This window comes from Melanerpes formicivorus, unplaced genomic scaffold (assembly GCF_026170545.1).
Source record: "Melanerpes formicivorus ecotype bairdi unplaced genomic scaffold, bMelFor1.0.p_v2 SCAF_1, whole genome shotgun sequence".
NCBI lineage: Eukaryota > Metazoa > Chordata > Aves > Piciformes > Picidae > Melanerpes > Melanerpes formicivorus.
Window position 1 is genome coordinate 58,264,383 of NW_027142353.1, and position 23,317 is coordinate 58,287,699.

Here is a 23,317-nt window from a genome sequence, read left to right on the forward strand (position 1 = left end):
GAAGCCATTAACCAAGCTATTCCAAAGAGAAAATCCTCACTGCTCAATGTTGCTTCTGCTGCATCCACTGCAAAACTGGCAAGCTGTCAAGGCCTGTTGTCCTGTGCTCCTGAATGTTCATTGAGCTCCTCACATAGCTCTCCACAAGCACTTTCTCATAAAGACAATTCTAAATGTTTAGGAACATTCACTAGCTCTTCAGTAAATTACACAGTCACTGAACCTCCAGCAGAAGATGGAAAAACGGCTCAAGTGAGCAGAATAGGTGTTAACAGAGAGATTTCACAGAAAACACTGCAAAATACAGGCACTTCAGTTAGTAAAGACTGTGATGGACAATTCACTACTAGTTCTCAAAATGGAAACTCTGGAGAGATTTACACGCATAGCTTTGATGGAGACCCCAAGACGCCTGAACATAGTTTGAGTTATTTTTGCCTTGAAAAAGAAAGTGGAAAACTAAGGAGTAACTCACCTTGCATCGAAAGGTTTCACAAGCAAGACGGCTCACTGAGACATATGAGTAGCTGCAGCATTACCGGCTCCCCCAGCAGAAACAGCCTCAAATCTCCTGACTCACTGGTTGTTTACTACACTTTGCCTAGGAAATCCGCTAGCATTTCTGGTAGTATTATGTCAGATACGCCTATCTCTTTACCCAGAGAAATGAGAGCAACACATCATTGTTTAAGGTCTGAAACGCCACACAGAGCTGATGCCTTTTGTTCTCACCAAAGAGATGTGTCTTATTTAGACTCTCAACATTCCTTTTTAACAGCAACATCATTAAATGCTGCTGCAAGTAACAAAGGAAAAGATCACCCCAGTCCTTTTAACAAAAGACCTAACGATTCACTAAGTAGTAGTACATCAGTTGAACTGGCAGATAGATGCAAACATCTGAGCAGAAGGGAATCCTCTGTGTTTTCAGACTGTGAGGAGAGGGGAAATGTTTTGCAGAAATACAAAACCACAAGCACATTTACAGTTTGTGTTGATGAAGATCATGTCAAGTATCATGAGCTGGTTTCAATTTATTACACATTACCACGGAGACACTCAAGAACATTTTGTAACCTCTTCAGAGATAATCCAGAGGATGCAGATTTACCTGGTCCCAAAGAAGATGCTGAGTCCCCAAGCATACAACACAAGAAAAACCAAGGTCATGTGAGTTTAGGAAACATTTTTTTCCCCAGTACTTTGGACAAAGAGGTGCCTTCATATTCTTCTGACCAAGTATCTTCAGCTCTGGTCACACCTCAGAACTCAGGAACTGCTGTTGATAGTAACAAAGAGAATTCCCACTTACCTGCTAGCTCTGAGAAGATAGGTACTTTGAAGTCAGTGAGTATGGTACATAATAGGAAAGATAGTTCAGGAGATTTTTCATTAGCAGAAAATGGGCTTTCTGATATGGTGACAAAAGAAATCCCTTTTGGTGGTCCACAATCCACTACAGCAGTGGCCAAGTCAGGTAAGGCCATTTCTGATGCTTCAAGCATCAGCCAGGCTTCAAGCCAAAATACAGAAATGTGTCTAAAAGAAAAGAAGGAAATCTTACAAACAGCCCCACCACTAATGTCCACTCTAGCAAGCCCTCCCAAGCCAGGCAGATGTTTAGAGAATCCTTCATATTCAACAAATAAAAATATTATATGGAAGGGAAACTCTGAAAACTGGTGTCAGCCTCCTAAAGTGAACACCAATAAAAATCAGAACAGTTTACTCCTCCACCCAGGAGAGAAGAGTTCCCTTGGAAGGAGTGGGAGCACAGAGCATACTGACGTGCCACTTCCTCCTGTGGGAGACACGTGCAGGGATAGTACTGCAGTCAAACAGGAGGTAAATTTCCTACAGCAAACCACCCCTCTGTATAATAATAAATGTAGCAGACTGCAATTAAGGGGTGACAGTTCAAGGAAAAATGCAATCTATTTAAACTGCTGTAGCAAAATGCTTTCAGAGCCTCCGAACAAAGCATCTGAGGCAATCACGGCTTCCTGTGCCGATCCATTGCTTCAGCTAGGCAGAGTGGGTAGCACAGATACAGATGAATTAAAGAATTCAAAACCAACAAGAGAGCAAAACTTGCAGAGTACTGAGATAGGTGAAGATTATAGTGGTTTGCAGGAATCAGAGAGGCACGCTGAAGGCAACTTGAACATGAACTGTAAAGATAAAATCCTCAGGATTACCACAGATCAGAGAGTAACACAGAGTGCAGGAGATGAGAGTAAGTTTCTCTCAGACTGCACAAGAGACAAAGTCAAAGATATAGAAAAAAGAAAGAACAGACCTTCAATTAAAAATAAACTGGCAGCTGTTTACAAAACTAGTCGCAAATACTCAAGTAAAAACTTACCCCCCAAACCACACATAAGTAACATTTTTTCACAGAATGATGGAAGTGCCACTTTAGAAGTCGACATGTCCCTGGACTCATTGATTTCAACAGATGCCCATCAGCCATCCCTGCAGCTGGACAATGAAAATCAGAACCACAGTCTGGACTCTGATAGGAATATGCCAAGAACAAGAACAGCTGAGAATAAGAAGACTGAAAATCAGAACGATCCGTCTTTGCTTGTTAACAATGCCAACTGGAGGTCTCTTACAAGCTCGCACGCTCAGAAGGAAACCACAGGTCCCAACAAACCTACAGCAAAAGTGGAAAATAGGCCAAGTCTTACAGCCCTATTTTCAGATAAAGTAGTAAAAACAAGAAATAAGAATTCTGAAACACTTGATCTCAGGTCAGAAAGCAAAAGCCAGCCCATCTTTGCCAGTGCTACTACACCAGAGCCACTGGATGACGAGAAGAGAAGAGCTAGCAGTCGTGCATGCAGTCCTCCCTTGTCACTCTTAAGAGACAAAAACTCCAACGTGTATGTAAATAACTGCTTGCAGGCAGGTGTGTGTCCAGAGCAAAACTTGACTTCCCAGACAATGTTTGATCAGTGTCAAAATACCTCTCAATCTACTAGCTTAAAAAATGCTAACCTGCAAAGCTGTCAGCTGCGCAGGAGTCACGCCAGAAGTCAGCGTGAGCGTCACCTTTCTGAGGGCGTGTGTCCTCGAGATTCCGCTGAGACTTTTGCCTCAGGAAGCAATATTCTATCCAAAGATGGCACACATGGCAAGAGATACAAATCTTACTCAGAGCTGTTGTCTTGTGATGAAAATGAAAACTGGGCATCAGATGATGAAAAATGTTACAGCAGTAGAAATTTGATGTATCCCTCTGTTGAATTTGGTATATTTGGCAAAGAGCAACAGTTAGCTTTCCTGGAAAACATCAAGAGGTCGCTCACAGAAGGGCGATTATGGAGACCTTGTCTTCTTAATAACCCAGGTGCTCTCACAGATGGAAAGCCCCCATCTATAAACAGGGCTGAGCTTTTGAGCTCAGGTTCCACTGGGAGTAAAATGTCATCAACTGCTTCGTCCCCCCAAGAGCTGACTGATACCTATCAGGAATACCCAGCAGCTTATTCAGACTCAGACAGTGATACCACCACGGATGATGAGTACTACCTGGATGAGATAGATAAAGAATCGGAGCTATGAAGAGCACATGGTACTAAGAGAGCACGGTAGCTCAGTTCTTTCTGGGCAGCCAAAACCATAAAAGATACTTGGAGCCAGTTCTTGTGCTGCTATAAATGGGTGTTACTTCCTTCATTTTAAAGAAGTTAGTTATGGTAGCTAAGCATTTGACTTCTGTCAAGTATGTAGCTTCACCGTTGTTGCTTCTCCCAGGGAATAAGAATGTTAAAAAATTCCCTTCCCAAAATAATTGAAGGTAAACAGCTGTGGAGCTCTGGGTAGTGTAACTCCAGAGATGGCTTTCCTCTGAGTCAGCAAGCAGTGGCTTAGGCTCCTGCCAGCTACACAGTGCTGGAATGGATAAATTGTAGTGCAAGCTACTTTTTCTTAAAAGACTGAACAGAACCCCAAGAGGTTACTTTGCTGGTAAATTGTTGTTTCTCCAATTTCCCTCGCTTACCAGATCAATCCTACCCACCCCACAAATCAAAACCTGTTCAATTTTTACAGCACATTCTATGTTCTTTTTCTGCATTCCTGGCAAGCACAGCAGCAACGTCCCTAGTGGTGTTTGTTCTGCTGTGAGGTTGAGGCAGATTCCACACCAGGATTTTTCTCCTCAACACTGCAAGAGCAGTGAGCAGTGTGAGTTGCAGAAATGCTGCTGGTGCATAGGAGACAGCTTGGCAAAGGGCATAGCACTGGAAGCCTCACTGAAATTCCAGAGGATGTTAAGAAACAGAGCTGAGCGTGGAAATCTGCTTTTCAGACATGGTAGGTTCATAACCAGCGCACCTTTGCTTACAGCCAGACACCTTTGCTTACAGCCAGATTTCTGCCCTTGATTTGGGAACAGGTTAATTCAGATTAATAATCTGATACTTTAAATCATGCGCAATGTAAAAAGATTGATCCTATTTATTTTCAATATAAACCTCATAGGTTGAATCCTAAGCTGTCCTAACAGTGGGGAGACAGCCGTAACCAACACTACTTGGCAGGTCTGCTGCTGCCTCTGTGATTGGCCGGTCTCAGGGTGAGGCCTCTGTAGCTGCTGGGCTCCTTTGGGGCAGCACCACCCTTCGGCCCAAGAGGGCATGTGGCTGGGTCGATTCAGTGCCACACAGACTGGCAGTTTTTTTGTGTACAAAGTAAAGAAACACAGCAAGAAATGGCTTTTGCTAAATTACCAGCCCTTTTTGATGCTTTTCAGCCATTCCCACTGTCACCACGGTACTTTTTATCCTTCAAACCGAACGGCTCGAAGCATTTTCCAGCGGCTTTTCAGCCACGCTGCCGATGGCAGGATTATTACTCAGTAGCCAAAACTTGTCCCTGGCCATTCAACTTCTAACTAAGCTTTGATCTTTCTATGCAAAATCAGAATAGGCTCACTGAGCCAGAAAAGAAAAAAAAATAATAGTATTTTTTAAACACTTTATTTCTAATTTCACATCCAGTCCGAAGCGATGCTCCCTATTTTTGTATACACTTAATAAATAAAACTTCTGTAAGACATAACTCTATTTTTGTAACAGTAAGGGCAGTATGTTGGTATTTGTAAAATACTGTATTTTACACAAGCAATGCTTGTATCACTGACAGCTCCACGAGAAACTGAAAGGTGAAAATACTTCAGTGGGTAACTGGTATCCGCATTGGTTTTATACTGTAAACTTCGTTGAAGAAGTGGGTCTGTAGTTCAACTCTGTGCTAAGTATTATTGCTTTGTATTGGGGGTAGTTTGTCTTTTGTTGTACATAGAAAGACTAATATAAACAGTGTGTATTTATGGTCAGAAGTGCCTGCTTTGGAAGGACGCAAGCGTGCGCTGACACACACAGTGCTGAAAGGAAGTGACTAACGTGTAATTGCAATCTTGTAAAATGTGGTATTCAAGGGGAAACAAGGTGTGTTTTTTTTCTCTGAATGGCTCTATTTTGCTTGTACAAGATGCTGGAGAGAGAGTCAGGCAGCAAACCCAGCTGAGTATCAGTTGAGGAATTTCTGCTGCTGTACATCCCTGCAAAATACATTCATACAAAACTGGGGAATACCAGCCTACGTAAGGTAGAGAAGAATAAAACAAACATGTACAAGGGGAGTACATGGTCATGCAGGTTTTTCTTAACTAGAAGTGGATGATTTGGAACATTTTTATTTGTAAATATCTTCCAGGTTGGACTTGATGATCTCAAAGGTCTTTTCCAACCTGGTTAAGTCTAGTCTGTTCCATTCCATTCCATTCCATGCCATGCCATGCCATGCCATGCCATGCCATGCCATGCCATGCCATGCCATGCCATGCCATGCCATTCTATTCTATTCTATTCTATTCTATTCTATTCTATTCTATTCTATTCTATTCTATTCTATTCTATTCTATTCTAATTCTGGAATGGGCTGCCTGGGGAGGTGGTGGAGTCACCATCATTGGAGGTGTTCAGGAGGAGACTTGATGGGGTGCTTGGTGCCATGGGTTAGTTGTTTAGGTGGGCTGGATTGGTTGATGGGTTGGATGCGATGATCTTGAAGGTCTCTTCCAACCTGGTCTATTCTATTCTATTCTATTCTATTCTATTCTATTCTATTCTATTCCATTCTATTCTACTCTGTTCTGTTCAATTCTGTGACATATATGTCTGATTAACTTCTGTTGTCAAACAATCTTTAAGTTTCAACCTTATTGATTCTCTTATTCTCCTCTCCTCTCCTCTCTCCTCCCCTCCCCTCCCCTCTCCTCCCCTCCCCTCCCCTCCCCTCCCCTCCCCTCCCCTCCCCTCCCCTCCCATCTCCTCTCCTCTCCTCTCCTCTCCTCTCCTCTCCTCTCCTCTCCTCTCCTCTCCTCTCCTCTCCTCTCCTCTCCTCTCCTCTCCTCTCCTCTCCTCTCCTCTCCTCTCCTCTCCTCTCCTCTCCTCTCCTCTCCTCTCCTCTCCTCTCCTCTCCTCTCCTCTCCTCTCCTCTCCTCTCCTCTCCTCTCCTCTCCTCTCCTCTCCTCTCCTCTCCTCTCTCCTCTCCTCCTCTCTCCTCTCCTCCTCTCTCCTCTCCTCCTCTCTCCTCTCCTCCTCTCTCCTCTCCTCTCCTCCTATTCTATTCTATTCTATTCTATTCTATTCTATTCTATTCTATTCTATTCTATTCTATTCTATTCTATTCTATTCTATTCTATTCTACCTGTTCAACAGAACATGGATTAAGTTCTCAGCTTGCTGACATAATTAGTTTTCATTTGCTGTGCTATGTATATACAGGAAGTCAGGCAACTTCATTTAATCTAAGCAAGTAAAAACTGCTTTGGGTCATAAACCAGTTGTGGAAGATGGCAGTCTATAGAAGGTGTGCAAACTAACATTTACACTGAAGAATGGTATTCTGTAAAACAGTCAATTGCCTGAAAACCTAGGGACAAATACCCTCTGAATAGCAATCAGCTCCCTCCAGTTCAGCAGAGCCAGATTTTGACACCTCCTCTCTTCCAATCTTTTTTTCTTTGGCAAAAGTATATTCTATAAATGTTCCTAATTTATAGGATTTGAATATTTAATGTTATTTCTCTGAAATAAATTCTGCATTGAAAGGAAACTGCATTTTTGCTGGGTTTATTTTTCATTTACTTCAGATGCCATAGAGGGTTTATTTTAAACCAATCATAAAATCCATCATCTTAGCATTACAGTATCACAGTATCACAGTATCACTTAGGTTGGAAAGGACCTCGAGGATCATTGAGTCCAACCTATCAACAGAGACCCCAGGCCAGGGGGATGATGGCAAACAAATAGTACCATAAATTTAACATGGGGCACCTGGTGTGGCTCAGGCCTGCTTGGTGCCACCCTAGCAACGTGCATAGTGCTGCCTCCTCCTTTCCTGGCAGCAGCTAATGAGTCTCTAGTACACAAGCATCAACAGTATCTTTGCAGTAGACATGTTAACCCCTTAGCAAGCCATATGCCTACAGCTTGCCTTGAAGAGCCAGTACTTCATGTAGGGGGCAAGGGTAGTAGTTGATGAATAGTTTTACAAGGTGACAAACTCCATGTGAAAATCACTTCCGCTGGAATTGGACCTGAATCAAGCCTGTCTGACGCGTGCAGTGTGACAATGTGTGACAGCAGTCACTGTCTTTCAGCCTTAATTGCTACAGCCAGTGTGTGTGGTACTTGATTTCATTGATGCAGTCCAATCTCATGGTTTCATCACAGGGTGGCTCAGACTGGGAGGGACCTCAGGAGATCTCCAACCTTCTACTCAGAGCAGGTTGGCTCTGAGGTCAGGGCAAGCTGATCAAGGCTTCACCCAGTTGGGGCTTGAAAATCTCTCAGGATGTAGACTCCGTAGCTTCTCTGGGCAACTTGTGTCTCTGCCTGACTGTCCACATCATGGAAATGTGTTACAGCTTGAGCCTCTCTTCTTTCAGCTTATGCCAGTTGTCTCCCATTCTTCTGCCTATGCTATCTCCTCAGTGATCTCCCCAGAGGTACTAGGGGCTTCTGTGAGGTTCATCCCCTCCCTGTGCCATTTCTGTTCCAGGCTGAACAAGCCCAGCTGCCCTAGCTGCTCATCATAGGGCTAGTGCTCCAACCCCACCATCTCAATGCTCTCCACTGAATTTCATCCAGTTTGTTGATGTCTTCTATTAGAGAGATAAAGCTGAATGTAGTATGGCAATGTGATCTAACAAGTAGTGAGTAGAGGGAGACAATGACTCTTCATACAACCCAAGCTGCCATTGCCCATCATTGCTGCCAGGACTTGCTGATGGCCCATGTACCCATTACTGCCCACTAGGACACCCAGAGCCATTCCCTTAGAGCTGCTCCCAGCAGCTGCCCCCAGCCTGAGCCAGTGCAGGGGCGATGCCTTCCCAAGGACAGGGCCCCAGGAGCAACAAAAGGCCCTGACACCTATCCCACCACCCCACCCCAGGACTCCTCCCACCCTACCCATGGCCCAGGACACCATTTCAGCCCCATCTGGAGCCATCAGTCTCTGCTCCAGTAATGCTGGACAACACTGGTCTCCATCTCCCTACAGCCCTGCCTGGCCAGCTATGGGCCCCACTGAGCTCAGTCCTGCAGACTGACATCCCAGGGCCCTGCAGCCATCCCAGAGCTGTGTCTGAACCCTGTTCCTCTTACAGGGACTGGTCTTCACCTGCAGATTGATGTCCCTGCTTGACCTCAGTCCTGCCCTGTCCCACAAGCCTGCCCCCCACCCAACAAGGGCCTCTTAGCTGCCCCAGATACCATTTGCCATGTACAGGGTAGGCCCTAGTGAAGCCCTGCTGCAAGTCATGGTGCTGTACTCCTCAAGTCCATTCCTCAGGGAGCAGCCTGCCCTCACTGCTGCCTGACACCTCAGGGCAGTGCTCTTTGTGGAATTTTATGGCCCATTCCTCTACCCTGTCCAGGTCCCCTCAGGATGACAGCCCACCCTGTTTGGCATCACCTGCAAAGCCCTATGTGAAGCTCTTCATCACCTCATCCCAGGCCCCTGGTCATTCCATACTAACTGTTCCCAGTCATCTGCTTCTCCATATGCACACATCTGATGCCAAGGGAAAGGAAAGCTGCCCTCACTGATCCCTGCATTGAGAGCAGCATCCAGGGAGGTACTACCTGGCCAAGAGGCACATACGTAACTCCAGATTAACACTACACATGTCTCCTCTTGCCTGCTGCATGGTATGTTGGTGGAGATCTGTGGTTATCTGAGGTAAGGGAGTTTAGGAGACTAAAGACAAAAGCAAGGAGGAAGCCAGACTTGGCAATTCCACTTCCAAGGAACTTGTTTTTCATGGTCTGTGTAGACAGAGACTTGAAGTTCATGTTATTAAAAAAGACACAGCACTCATTTCTGCACTCACTCCTTCGCATGAGAAAATCCAGGCGCACACAGAATATTGATTTAGCTCTCCTACAGCCTCATAAGCCCTCATCTACCAACACCCTGAAGTTATTTCCTAGTAGCAGCAAATACTTCTGATAAAAACAATACAGTAACTGCAGGACACAAGTCATTGGAGACTTTCTGTGCTTACTTGTATTCCGTTGTTTTGAATCCACAGAATTCCTTTGTTGTTACACTTTCTGTAGAACAATGCCACGATCCCTCTTTCAGCATCACCAAGCATTACTGCACCGAGGGCCACCCGCAGTATCTCATCTGCAAGCCCCAAGAGCTCTTCAATAGGAGTGCATGCCTGGGCCATGCACTTCTTCCTGAAAGAATAGAATAGAATAGAATAGAATAGAATAGAATAGAATAGAATAGAATAGAATAGAATAGAATAGAATAGAATAGAATAGAATAGAATAGCCCAGATTGGAAGAGACCTTCAAGATCATCGCGTCCAACCTATCATCCAACATCACCTAATCAACTAAACCATGGCACCAAGCACCCCACCCAGTCTCCTCCTAAACACCTCCAGTGATGTCAACTCCACCACCTCCCCGGGCAGCCCATTCCAATGGGCAATCACTCTATGAAGAACTTCTTCTTAACATCCAGTCTAAACCTCCTCTGGCACAGCTTGAGATTGTGTCCTCTTGTTCTGGTGCTGGTTGCCTGGGAGAAGAGACCAGCCCCCACCTGGCTACAACCTCCCTTCAGGTAGTTGTAGAGGGCAATAAGGTCTCCCCTGAGCCTCCTCCAGGCTAAGCAACCCCAGCTCCCTCAGCCTCTCCTCATAGGGCTTGTGCTCCAAACCCCTCCCCAGCTTTGTTGCCTTTCTCTGGACTCGTTCCAGCAAGTCAACATCTTTCCTAAACTGAGGGGCCCAGAATCTCCTGCATGGGACAGGAGGGCAAACAACATGCCAGTACATGCCAGCCGGGCTCCTGTTCTGTCCCTTCACTGTAAATACAACCACTGTGGGAAATCCTTGAAAGAATGGGAAAGAATTCTAAATTATTAGTTTTTTTTTTTTTCTTTTGCAGCAATCATGCTCTGTGCATAACCTGCTATAGGCAGAAACACCTGATAAGCTTTATAGAAATATGACCTTTTTATCTTTAAATTCCAGTCCAGCTCTTCAGCTGAACTGTATCCCAAACCAGAAGGTAGTGTGTTGTTTGGGAGGAGAAACAGGCATCATCTGCTCTTCATTTTGGCCTCCACAACACCCAGAGACAACAGAGGGAAAACCTCTTTGGACAGAGAGCTTAGAAAAGGCTCCAGGGAGACCTTGTTGGAGCCTCCCAGTACTTGGAGGCCTACAACAAAGCTGGAGAGGGACTTTTTAAAAGGCATGAAGTGACAGAATGAAGTGTAACATGATATATTCTTTCCTGGGAGGGTGGTGAGACAGGTTTCCCAAAGAAGTTGTGGGTGCTCAGTCCCTGGAAGTGTTCAAGATCAGGCTGGATGGGGCTTTGAGTAACCCATTTAGTAGAAAGTGTTGGAACGAGGCGAGGCTCAAGGTCCCTTCCAATCGAACCACTCTATGACATGCAGATACTGTGTTGAACGTAGCCTGCCCTTAGACAAGTGAGTCCGAGGCTCGTTCCTCACTCTTAGATCAGCTTTAGTGTAGTTTCCCCGACTCTGAAATCGCCGATTCGGAACCTGGCGCTGTGCCGGCTCCCAGCGATCGGGGCCCGCTCCCCGTTGCCTCCTGCCCTTCATCGCCCGGGGGCGGCGGGATGAGAGCCTCTCTCGTTATTCTGACGCGCAGACGGAGCGCCGCGGGAGCCCGGCCCGCAGCAGCGCCGTGCCGTGCCGTGCCGTGCCGTCCGTTCGCCCTATCCACGGCGTGTGGAACCTGCGCGGCGGTCCTGTGCGCGGCAGGGCGGCGGGGCACCGCGGGCTCCTAAGAGGCGTGCGCTGCCCCTGCCTCCTCCCCACCCCACACCCCCAAGTGTTTCACAGAAGGTTCTCGCTCCCCGACCTCCCCCTTGGCACGGCCCAGGCACATGCTCATCCCGGGCCGAGGGGGGAAGCGGAGGGACAGCAGCATCAGATTCATCCCTACGGCGCCAACCCGGCCATTCCCCGCGCCTCCCTCCGGCACTCCCCCGCCCCGGCGGGCCTCCCCGCGGGGCGGGGAGCAGGCGGCGGCTGCCGGCAGGGAGCGGGCAAGGGGCCGCGCAGGCCCGGAGGACGCCCCGGCCCCTGCTCCGAACCGGAGCGGCAGGCACGGCACGGTGGGACGATGGGGAGCTGCAGGCTGCCGCTGCTGCTGCTGGGCGCTGCGTTGCCGTTTCTACGATCAGCGGAGTCGGCAGACGCCGTTAGCGCCGAGCGGAGCCTGGCGTGGGGCCCCGGGCTGGAGGCGGGGCTCACCCTGCCCGTCCGGTACTTCTACATCCAGGCGGTCAGCGTGGCCGGACGCAACTTCTCCCGCTCCCCGCCAGGTACCGTGCTCATGGGCGGGCAGGGCCGCGGGATCGACACCCTGCCCGGGGCTGCGATGTCCACGGAGGAGCGACCCACCCCTTCCCCACTTTCCTTTACGTTCTTCCTTCCTTCCCCTCTCCCGAGTGTTTGCCGTGCCGCTGCCGGCCTCGGGCTGCCCTCCCCGATCTGCCCCTCTCGGTGTCCCATCTGGCGCCGTATCGCCCAGGACACGCGGGTCCGGTGGCGAGCGGAGCACATGGGCAAATCCCGTGCGGTGGAGTGCCTCCTTCCGTAGAGGTCTGCGTCTCACCCACAGTCCCCTCTAGCCGGCATGTGATTTACAGCAGCAAAACACCAAGCTCAAAGCAAACCCATGTCCCTGGAGCTGGTCAGTGTAAAGAAATCCCAGTACCCCCGCTCAGAAGTGTAAATGTAACAATCTTTAGTGCTGTACACACACCAGCTGCTTAATTTTTCTGTCTCAGTAAGTGCGACACTCTGGGCTCCATTACCCTACAGCTACTTTGTCAAGAAGGAGTGATTTCCGTCATGTTTTCACAGCGCAAGCACAAGCCAGGGGATGGGAATTGGGAGGTTTTGCTTGCAGTCCAGCAGTATAGTGCCAGTCTTCTGGTTTCTGCTGCAAGTTACTTCCACATGCTCAGATTTTACTTAGAATAAAGAAATAGTTTTGTATTGTGGATTTCATAATGAAGACAACACCAAGATAGCCACCTTGCTAATTTAGACAGGGTAGAACAAATTATTTTGTTCTCTGCTATTTACTATTTGAATAGATGGTGCTGAGAGGCTATCTCCCAAGTATGTGTGGCCTCTTCCAGTCTCTTCCAGTGGCCTCTTCTTGGAGTCAGAAGGCTGCTGCTTGTGAAATGAAAGAGTAGGCACATGTTATACAGGTTATGTCTTCAGACTGATGGAAGCCCAGATACCTCAGGTCTGGACTTTCTCCAGCTGCTGTTGCAATTTGGTGCTGGATTACAATGAATTCTGTAATTGCACTGAAGAATGCAACTGCACACTGACTTCCAGTGAAGTGGAGGCTGATCTCAGCCACACACAGCCTTGGGTTCAACCAGCAGGTTGCTAAATGTAATAAGGTGTGAAGCTGAGTTGGAATCTCATGCTAGTTTAAATCCTCCCAAGATAAACTGATAGGACATGGATACTGGGAACCTAGTTTTGACCTCAGTGTGTTTGTGTATGTTAGTATTTATATTAATAAATTCAGTGGAGTGTTTCCAGGTCCTGATGCCACTTGGCATGGAGTGGTCTCCAGTCATACCATGACATTCTGTAGCCTCCAAACCAAGGCAGCATACGCGTGCTGCCAACAGGGAAGAGCTCTTGGCTCAGCCCATGCTAATTGCTGAGCCATGCCAAGACTTCTTTAGGAGAGTGCCAGAGATCCTTTAACAATGCAGCAGTACAGTTGTGCATATTCCAGTGCATGAGCACTGTTTAAAGTAGTCATATAGATAAAGGGTATACATTTCTGTTCTCAAATGGTTTTATATCTCAAATGGTTGAATATCTCTCTGGAGATATTCAAGACCTGCCCAGATGTGTGATCTGGTATAGGTGGTCCTGCTCTGGCAGGGCGGTTGGACTAGATGATCTTCAGAGGCCACTTCCAGCCCCTGGCATTCGGTGATTCTGTGGTAAATGCTCAAATTCTGTTTGTAAAATGGCAGTAAGAATTGCAATTATTAATATTTATCAAGGCACTGCTTTGCAATATAAACTAAATACATCTCAGAATATCGCTGTGCAATAGCTAAATAAATTGGCGTTGTCTCTTCCACTGCTGAAATGGGAAAGCTGCTCTCAGAGCAGGAGAGCTGCAGCTGGGGCTTTCCATTTGTAGAATTTGTCCAAGTTGTAGAGATCCCAAGCTGTGACAGTCTTAGATCTGAACCAATATATAATTCATACAAATTGTTCTAGAGTTTAAGACTATTGGCTTTACTTGAATTATATCTACGCTTGCCCAAGGAAATGTCACACGGGATAACTACTGCTAGTACGTCTTCAGCCCACCAGCTAAGCTAAGCAAGGTGCCCACTCATTTCTGTGGAAAGGAAGTACCATGTATCTGGACATTCATCCCAAGATACATCTACTTCTCAGAACTGCATTTCTGGAAATCATTCTGGAGTGATACTTCATCAGGTGAAGGCTTCTCATGATAGATCTGCTAGCTACTGAAGACAATACTCTGCATTCCATAGTTGGTGGGACTGCTGCTTGCCACACTGATGTTCCAAGAAGGAATGGATGCTTGCTTCATTTTATTTCTTATATATATTGGCAAATGAAGGTATTTTGACTTGCTTCTTGGCATATTCAGCTGGCATGGACTTCAAATAGTAAGAAAACTGAGGTATGATTACAAATCATCCACATTGGAACACAAAGCAGAGGAGGGTGGGGCGTGTTCAGCTGTGAGAGATTCTTCTGTGCACAGACACTGACCTTATGCTTATTGATTGAGGAACTGACTCTGACAACAATGTCTGGAATAATCTGAATTACTCAGGGTAACTATTCTCTGTGTGAAGAGGCATGACATACCAGGAAATACATGTCTGAGATCATAAGGCTTCTACCTAATTTGATCTGGAGACTCTTGGCACAGTAGTTGACTTGAATCGAGTTTCCAGCGTTGCTTCTAAGGAAGCCATGATTGGGCATCAAATGACTTCTGCTGACCACATCAGTGTATTTCTGTGTGCAAAGTTTGTTAAGATATGGACTGTACTGAATTAACCATGATATCTCAGTCCTTTGGTCATTCACATTTTAGTAACATCTTGATGTTATCTGCATCTTTTCAGTTTCAATTCACTGCTTTGTGGTAATGTCCATTACGAGTACTTGTTTTGCAATGGTTGGCCTGAAACAGTTCATGAAGAATCTGCCCTCCTCTTTTTCTGAAGAATAAAGTTGGTGATGGCCATTTGTGAGAGGAGTAAGGGAATATAACAGATTTATGTTTGTACATACTTGTGCTATTCACAAAATACTCCACACCCAGTTAAAAAGTCGTGCATTAACAGTGAAATGCTGGTGATCTTTATGTGCAGGTCAGACAGATGTCCAGGAAACATCTCTACTGTCATTCTCTTATCCCTGCTTTTCAGTAGCTGGGACTTTAAATTTGCAAGACAGTCATGCAACCCAAAAGTGAACAATTTGTATCTGACCCCTGCATGCTGCAACTGCCTTTCCACAAGCTGGCAAGTATTCTTTCTCCTGTTACTTTAACTTGGTTTTTACCTTTCTTACTCTAGAGGAAGAAATTGTTCCTCATAGCACTAACTTGAAAACTTGGTATTAAACTTAGTTTTTGTTTAAGTTACTGTTGGCCTTTCCTTCTGTCTTCTCACTGGAGGTGTTTAGGAGGAGACTGGATGGGGTGCTTGGTGCCATGGATTAGTTGATTAGATGGTGTTGGATGATGGGTTGGACGCGATGATCTCAAAGGTCTCTTCCAACCTGGTCTGGTCTATTCTCTTCTATTCTATTCTATTCTGTTCTGTTCTGTTCTGATCATTATTTAACTTTTTATCTCCATCTCCAAGTTTTCCATTTATTAGGTATGCAGTAATCAAGAAAATTTGGTAGCATGATCTTCCGTCACTGGAAATTCCTATCCCTAGTGTGAAATGAAAACAATTCCATGGACTTAATTCAGTAGAGTTGGTTCTCGCCTTTATTTCATATATGCAGTAGCTTAAACTGCTTGTATCTCTTTCTTCTTTTCAGGAAGAACTCAGTTTAAAGTGGCAATTAAAACACTTTCTCCAAAAGAGGTCACCAGAATTTACACTCCCCGCCCTTTGGACAGAAATGATGGGACATTTCTTATGAGGTATCGGATGTATGGGAGTGTCAGAAAAGGGTTAAAAATTGAGATCCTTTATGGTGATCAGCATGTAGCTCAGTCTCCTTATATTTTGGAAGGTAAGGACTGTCTTTTAACTGTTTTTTAATGTAATATAGCTATTGAAGTGTTGTGAATTATTTACTTCTAGAGGAAGAGGTGGGAAATGAGAGGTTTGTTGTCCCATGTCTCCTTACAAGTGTTCTTAAACAGGGAAGTAACCAGTGACAGTCTCTGTGCATTGTTACAGGGCATAGATGCATAAGCAAGTAGATTATGGCCTCTGACATTAAGGTGATGGGTCTGGATGTCTCCTCTTTGCTCTTGCATAAGGAAATGGATTTCCTCATATTTAGTAGAGAACAGGAGAGATATGTTTGTATTGTTACTATTCTCACTTAAACATTGCATCATTTTTATCTAAAGTACAAAATATTACCTGCAAAAGCAAGGAGTTTATGTCATTCTCAACACTTTGTAATTCAAATGTCTATGATCTCTAAAAAGTCTGATTGTTCATAACAGCAAGGACAGTATTTCTTTAACCAAACAATATTTCACTTCCTTTCCATTAGCCCAGTTTAATTCAGGGCATGTCTGTAGTATGGAAGGACTATTTAAAAGCAGGGGGGAAAAGGCAAATTGTTCTCTCTCCAGATCTGCCTCTTTAGCTTCCTTCTCTTGATGTTTAGCAAAGGAAAAGATAATACAAAGTTCATAGTGTCATAGTATCAGTCAGGGTTGGAAGGAACCACAAGGATCATCTAGTTCCAACCCCCCTGCCATGGGCAGGGACACCCCACACTAGATCAGGCTGGCCACGGCCTCAGCCAGCCTGGGCTTAAACACTTCCAGGGATGGGGCCTCAACCACCTCGCTGGACAACCCATTCCAGGGCTTCACCACTCTCATGATGAAGAACCTCCTCCTCACATCCAGCCTGAATCTCCCCACCTCCAGCTTCATTCCATTCCCCCTAGTCCTATCACTACCTCAGATCCTGAGAAGTCCCTCCCCAGCCTTCCTGTAGGCCCCCTTCAGATACTGGAAGGCCACAATTAGGTCACCTCGGAGCCTTCTCTTCACCAGACTGAACAGCCCCAACTCCTTCGGTCTGTCCTCACAGGAGAGGTGCTCCAGCCCTCTGATCATCCTTGTGGCCCTTCTCTGGACACGTTCCAGCATGTCCATATCCCTCTTGTAATAGGGGCTCCAGAAATGGATGCAGTACTCCAGGTGGGGTCTCACCAGAGCTGAGTAGAGGGGGAGGATCACCTCCCTTGACCTGCTGGCCACACTTAGTTAGTTCTCTGGAGAGCCATGTTTCAGTTCATCTTTACTTGTTCTAACCAGAATTTGGTCTTTCTCTTTTTGTAAATTAAATTTCCTAAATACAAACTTAGAAGTGTCTTCAAACTGAAATGAAATTGTCCTCAGTCCTCAAGGTAGCATGCCTTCTTTTTGCTGGTGTGCCATTTATTAGCAGCTATGAAACTGTGACGCAGAACAGAACCTGTTTTGACTAGAACTCCCTGAAGCAACGTTTTTTTTTTCACACTCTGTCCAAGGCTTTTGCTTATACCTAAGCTCCCTCCTTCCAAAGGACAGAAAGAATAGTTAATTATACATCAACCAAACCACCTTATGCCATGGCTGAAATTGAAACTCTAATACCTGAATATTGCTAGTTACAGACAGAACAATTCTGAATACCCTACATGGTTGTCAGGTAGCACAACAATGGAGAGCCATTAAGCAGATGAATTCTATCCTGATAACAAAAAATACACTGTTTGGATTTCTGAAAGAAGAATGTTGTTCTTTTCCCAACTACACTGCTGATTTCCAAAATGTTACAGGGAAGATGATTTCCCAGGAAAACTTGGAATAAAAAGTGCTAAGCCACTGTAACATCTACATTGGAGAGGTGGGCACAAGCCAGCCTCATGAGGTTCAACAAGACCAAGGGCAGGGTCCTGCATCTGGGTCGAGGCAATCCCAGGCACAAATCCAGGCTGGGCAGTGACTGGCTGGAAAGCAGCCCTGAGGAGAGAGACTTGGGGGTGCTGGTGGACAAAAAGCTCAACAGGAGCTCTCAGTGTGCACTTGCAGCCCGCAAAGCCAATCAGATCCTGGGCTGCATCAGGAGAAGTGTGGCCAGCAGGTCAAGGGAGGTGATCCTCCCCCTCTACTCAGCTCTGCTGAGACCCCACCTGGAGTACTGCCTCCAGTTCTGGAGCCCCTATTACAAGAGGGATATGGAGGTGCTGGAAGGTGTCCAGAGAAGGGCCACGAGGATGATCAGAGGGCTGGAGCACCTCTCCTATGAGGACAGACTGAAGTAACTGGGGCTGTTCAGTCTGGTGAAGAGAAGGCTCCCAGGTGACCTAATTGTGGCCTTCCAGTATCTGAAGGGGGCCTACAGGAAGGCTGGGGAAGGACTTCTCAGGATCTGAGGTAGTGATAGGACTAGGGGGAATGGAATGAAGCTGGAGGTGGGGAGATTCAGGCTGGATGTGAGGAGGAGGTTCTTCACCGTGAGAGTGGTGAAGTCCTGGAATGGCTTGTCCAGGGAGGTGGTGGGGGCCCCATCCCTGGAGGTGTTTAAGAGCAGGCTGGCTGAGGCTGTGGCCAGCCTGATCTAGTGTGGGGTGTCCCTGCCCATGGCAGGGGGGTTGGAGCTAGATGATCCGTGTGGTCCCTTCCAACCCTGACTGATACTACGATACTATGATACTACAATACATTTATACATGCATCTTTGGGGGATCATGATGCAGAATCACAAATACAGACTCTCAGTGCTTTATTTTCTGCAGGACCTGTTTATCATGAATATTGTGACTGTCCCGAAGAAGATCCTGAGATCTGGCAGAACACTATGTCTTGTCCAGCCCAAGAACCTCAGATCACAAAGGACTTCATTCCCTTCCCCACCATTGACCTGCAGCGAATGCTTAAGGAAATCTCAACAAAGTTCAGTGAGACAAGAGGTGCTATAGTTCATTACACTGTTCTCAATAATCGCATCTACCGTCGCTCCTTGGGGAAGTATACAGACTTCAAAATGTTCTCCGACGAAATGTTACTGTCACTGGCAAGAAAGGTATCGGTTTCGGTCATCTAAGACTATGAGGTCATGTTCTAATGTGGCAATACTGCATTTGTTGTTGTATCCTCAGATTTATGAGACCTGAAGTAAGATTTGACTTTCATTTCTCCATCAAGGTGGCAGGGACAAAGTGTGGGGGCTCAGCTTGACAGCAATGAAATTGCTAGGAAGGCTGCAAGGGTTCAGGCTTGGCTCTGCAAGCCTTCACCTGGCCTCTGTGACTGTTCCTTTGATACCTGCTCATGGGGCAGAAACTTGACATTCCTACCTTAAACTCAGCTAAATCTATTAGCTATCTAGTAGGGTTGTTGACTCTGATGGTGGAGGGAGTCCAGAGGAGGGCCACAAAGATGATCCAAGGGCTGGAGCACTTCTGCTATGAGGATAGGCTGTGGGAGCTGGGGTTGTTCAGCCTGGTGAAGACTGGGGGGGATCTTACAGCTGCCTTCTAATACCTGAAGGAAACATATAAGAAGGTTGGGGAGGGACTTTTTGTAAGGGTGGCTAGTGATAGGACAAGGGGGAATGGTTTTAACTGAGGGAGAGTAGGTTTAGACTGGATCTTAGGAAGAAGTTCTTCAGTACAAAGGTGAGACTCTGGAAAAGGCTGCCCACAGAGGCTGTGAATGCTCCAACCCTGGAGTTGTTCAAGGCCGGGATGTATAAGGCCTTGAGTAACCTGGTCTAGTTGAGAGGTGTCCCTGCCCATTGCAGGGAGGTTGGAGTAGGTGATCCCTAAGGTCCCTTTCAACCTAAGCCGTTCTATGACGTAAGAGAGCTGAGGAATAAGGGTGACAAGCAGCTTCTCTCTTTGTGTTATTAGCCTTACTTGGCTAATCCTTTCTTACATTTAGGTTCACCTTCCTGATGTGGAATTTTACCTTAATGTTGGAGATTGGCCAGTTGAGTATCGGCAAGCTAATGATACACCTGGTCCTCTTCCTGTCATTTCATGGTGTGGCTCTGTAGATTCAAGAGATATAGTCCTTCCAACGTATGATGTAACCCACTCAACTCTTGAAACCCTACGAGGAGTCACAAATGATCTCCTTTCTATTCAAGGAAATACAGGTACGTGGATTTTTTAAGAAGAACTTGTAAATGCCATCAAAAAAGCAAGCTGCATTCAAATCATGTTGTGAGGTCTTCAGGTCTCAAGTGGAGGCCTCTTAAATACATGCAGGTTAGCCTTTATAAACACTTTCAACAATGCTACCAAGCAGGTGTTTAGTATGGATTTAGGGCCAAAGTTTAAGAAGTCCAGTTTAAAATACTGTGAATTTTAACTTCAAGGTATCCAGAAGTTAGCTACTGTGGCTGCCAAAAGAAAAAGTAAATATAATTGTATTACTAGAGGGGTTTTTCCCCATTATATGAATAGAAGAATAGAATAAACCAGGTTGGAAGAGACCTTCAAGATCATCGCATCCAACCTATCAACCAATCCAACCCACCTAAACAACTAACCCATGGCACCAAGCACCCCATCAAGTCTCCTCCTGAACACCTCCAGTGATGGTGACTCCACCACCTCCCCAGGCAGCCCATTCCAATGGGCAATCACTCTCTCTGTATAGAACTTCTTCCTAACATCCAACCTGAACCTCCCCTGGCGCAGCCTGAGACTGTGTCCTCTTGTTCTGGTACTGGCTGCCTGGGAGAAGAGACCAACATCCACTTTTGTCCTCAGGCAAGGGCTTGAATATGTTCCTTCTAATCAACTAGTAATCAAATCAAATCAAATAGTAATCCTTTTCCTGAGAGTGATGCAGCCCAACATTCTGCTTACATAAAACTTAATTTGAATCCTGAAAGATATAAACTGGTACTGTGCTGCAGCCTCTTTCAAATAAGAATGTATTGTCTGTGTGGAAAAAAAACCCCACCACCTCAGAGTGGGATATGCAGAATTGTCTTTCTGGCTTTGAGGGAAGAGTCAGTTTTCCTGAGAGGTGGCTTCCTAAGCCGCACAGCATAAATTAATACTTAGGGCTCAGATAAATGGCATGAGCAATACCTAAGGACTAAAACTTGAGTGAGGAGGTATTTCTTTTATTAGATCACAGTTTCTTTTATTAGCTTTTACATACTTAAATTATCACTTTGTGTTTACTGATTTAGTGGAGCTGCTTTTCACAGTATCACAGTATCACTAAGGTTGGAAGAGACCTTGAGGATCATCGAGTCCAACCTGTCACCACAGACCTCATGACTAGACCATGGCACCAAGTGCCACGTCCAATCTCCTCTTGAACACCTCCAGGGATGGTGACTCCACCACCTCCCTGGGCAGCCCATTCCAATGACTAATGACTTGCTCGGTTAAGAACTTCCTCCTCACCTCGAGTCTAAACCTCCCCTGGCGCAGCCTGAGACTGTGTCCCCTTGTTCTGGTGCTGGTTGCCTGGGAGAAGAGACCAACCCCTTCCTGGCTACAACCACCTTTCAGGTAGTTGTAGAGGGCAATGAGGTCACCCCTGAGCCTTCTCTTCTCCAGGCTAAACAATCCCAGCTCCCTCAGCCTCTCCTCACAGGGCTTGTGCTCAAGGCCTCTCACCAGCCTTGTTGCCCTTCTCTGGACACGTTCAAGTGTTTCAATGTCCTTCTTAAACTGAGGGGCCCAGAACTGGACACAGTACTCAAGGTGTGGCCTAACCAGTGCAGAGTACAGGGGCACAATGACTTCCCTGCTCCTGCTGGCCACACTATTCTTAATGCAGTTTCTAGTTAGGAGATGATAAGAGCCTATTCCAGTAGGTGCTTGAAGGAAATTTTCAGCAGAAGGATGAGGAAAGAAATATTTAATGTTTTTAAAAGCAGGAGGCAGTAAGCAGAGATAAAGTCTTTCAGGCTCTTGCTAAGCACCTTGAGGACACTGTATAGCCTTTTTTTTTCTTCCCCTTTTTAAGTTTCCATTAAGTGATTCCTCAAAGATCTAACTAAATTGCTGGGTGGCAGAGGTGTATTTTACTGAAGAAAGTTTTGTTACTCTGGCAGGCTTTATGCATGGAGAATTACTTTAATTGTTAGTATTTTACTTACATAATGTGATTACAATCCTTTATGTTGCTTTCAAGATACTTAAAAGCCATTTAAATATAAAATTGTTGAGTAGAAAAGCAGTTCTCTGATTTTGCTTTTGTAAGTGGCTCAGTTTCTCATCCCAAAATTCAAGCCAGGACTGGGAGTCCGTAAATGCTGTGATTAATAAATGATTATGGATTCACTAAGAAGAAATCCTGCCTGTTTTGCCACGTCTCTGAATGTAATGCCACTGTCATAGCAAGTTCCTTATTTTCACTAAACATACCATGAATATTTCATTACTGTTTGCTTTTACCTTATTACTCAATGCTTGTAGGTCCATTCTGGGAAAACAAGACTGAGCGAGCTTTATTTAGGGGTCGAGACAGCCGAGAGGAACGTCTCCATCTTGTCCAGTTATCCAAGGAAAACCCAGAACTACTAGATGCTGGAATAACAGGATATTTCTTCTTCAGAGAAAAAGAAAAAGAGCTGGGGAAGGTTCAGCTGATGGGCTTCTTTGACTTCTTTAAGGTAGCAAGCAAGTTATAACCTTGGGTTAATTGTGCTGTCGGGTTCTTACCAACTGAAAAGACAAAGCTTACTTTTGCTGATTCCATTGAGTAAACAAAACCATTACCCTGCACTGGGAACACTGGTCCATGTGGCATAGGTAGACCACCTGCAATCAAAGTCATAGTGTGACACACTTACTGAGGGCCACTACACTTTTCTCTTTGAGTCCCTCAGAGAGAGTTCTTGGAGATTTTTTTTTTACTGGATTGGTAAATTTGATTTCTTAACCATCAAAGTTTCTCTTTTGTGGAGTAAATACGAATATAATGGACACAACTTGTGTCCACTGCAAGTATATTATGGTTGTCAGAAAGAGTCCTTGTAGTCTCAAGTTAGAAAAATTGATAGATTTTTTTTGTTGCACTTTAAACACACAAATTTCCCTGCAACAGAGGTATTGAAAGTAAAGGGGGCAGACTCCCCCTTTAAAAAAGCAATTGTAGTATACAGCAAATGAAGCTCTTTTCCAGAAACACTATAATAGCCAAAAGTCTCTGCTAGAGCAGCACCTTCATGGTTACTTTTAGTGTCATGTTAAAGATTTTTTTCTGTAATAACATGTGTTTCAGATTATTCTTCACAACAATGTAATTTTAAGTCAGACTACATTTACACTTGTTGAATTTAGGCATAATTTTCTTTCCTTCCCAGCTCTACCCCTTGCTCTTGCTCTGTCCCAGGACACATTACTGGAATACCCATCAGGCAGTTCATGTGACACAAAGGTTCTTGTCTGTCAGTCTTGGGTTGAAAACAAAGCCTTTATCCATTGTGTTATCCAGAATACCATGAATCTACACATGCTTAAC

General features: G+C 45.5%; 2 protein-coding genes across 7 annotated transcripts in view; both read left to right on the plus strand.

Annotated features, from left to right (window-relative positions):
* The window catches only part of EXPH5 (exophilin 5), a 46,520-nt gene extending 40,191 nt beyond the window's left edge, over positions 1-6,329 (plus strand). For all 5 annotated transcript variants that reach the window (XM_068144643.1, XM_068144662.1, XM_068144653.1 and 2 more), the window contains one exon: positions 1-6,329. This exon is cut by the window's left edge and continues 1,787 nt beyond it. In XM_068144643.1, the coding sequence (XP_068000744.1) occupies positions 1-3,570 (3,570 nt within the window). In that variant the 3' untranslated portion in view covers positions 3,571-6,329.
* A 5,306-nt stretch (positions 6,330-11,635) lies between these two features.
* POGLUT3 (protein O-glucosyltransferase 3) overlaps positions 11,636-23,317 on the plus strand; it is a 47,194-nt gene continuing 35,512 nt past the window's right edge. For both annotated transcript variants that reach the window (XR_010988098.1, XM_068144694.1), the window contains exons 1-5: positions 11,636-11,909; positions 15,679-15,876; positions 18,616-18,902; positions 19,763-19,979; positions 22,270-22,466. Coding sequence is in view for 1 of the 2 variants with exons in the window: in XM_068144694.1 (XP_068000795.1) it covers positions 11,708-11,909; positions 15,679-15,876; positions 18,616-18,902; positions 19,763-19,979; positions 22,270-22,466 (1,101 nt within the window). In the remaining variant the exon portion in view is untranslated. The remainder of the gene's footprint in view (positions 11,910-15,678; positions 15,877-18,615; positions 18,903-19,762; positions 19,980-22,269; positions 22,467-23,317) is intronic.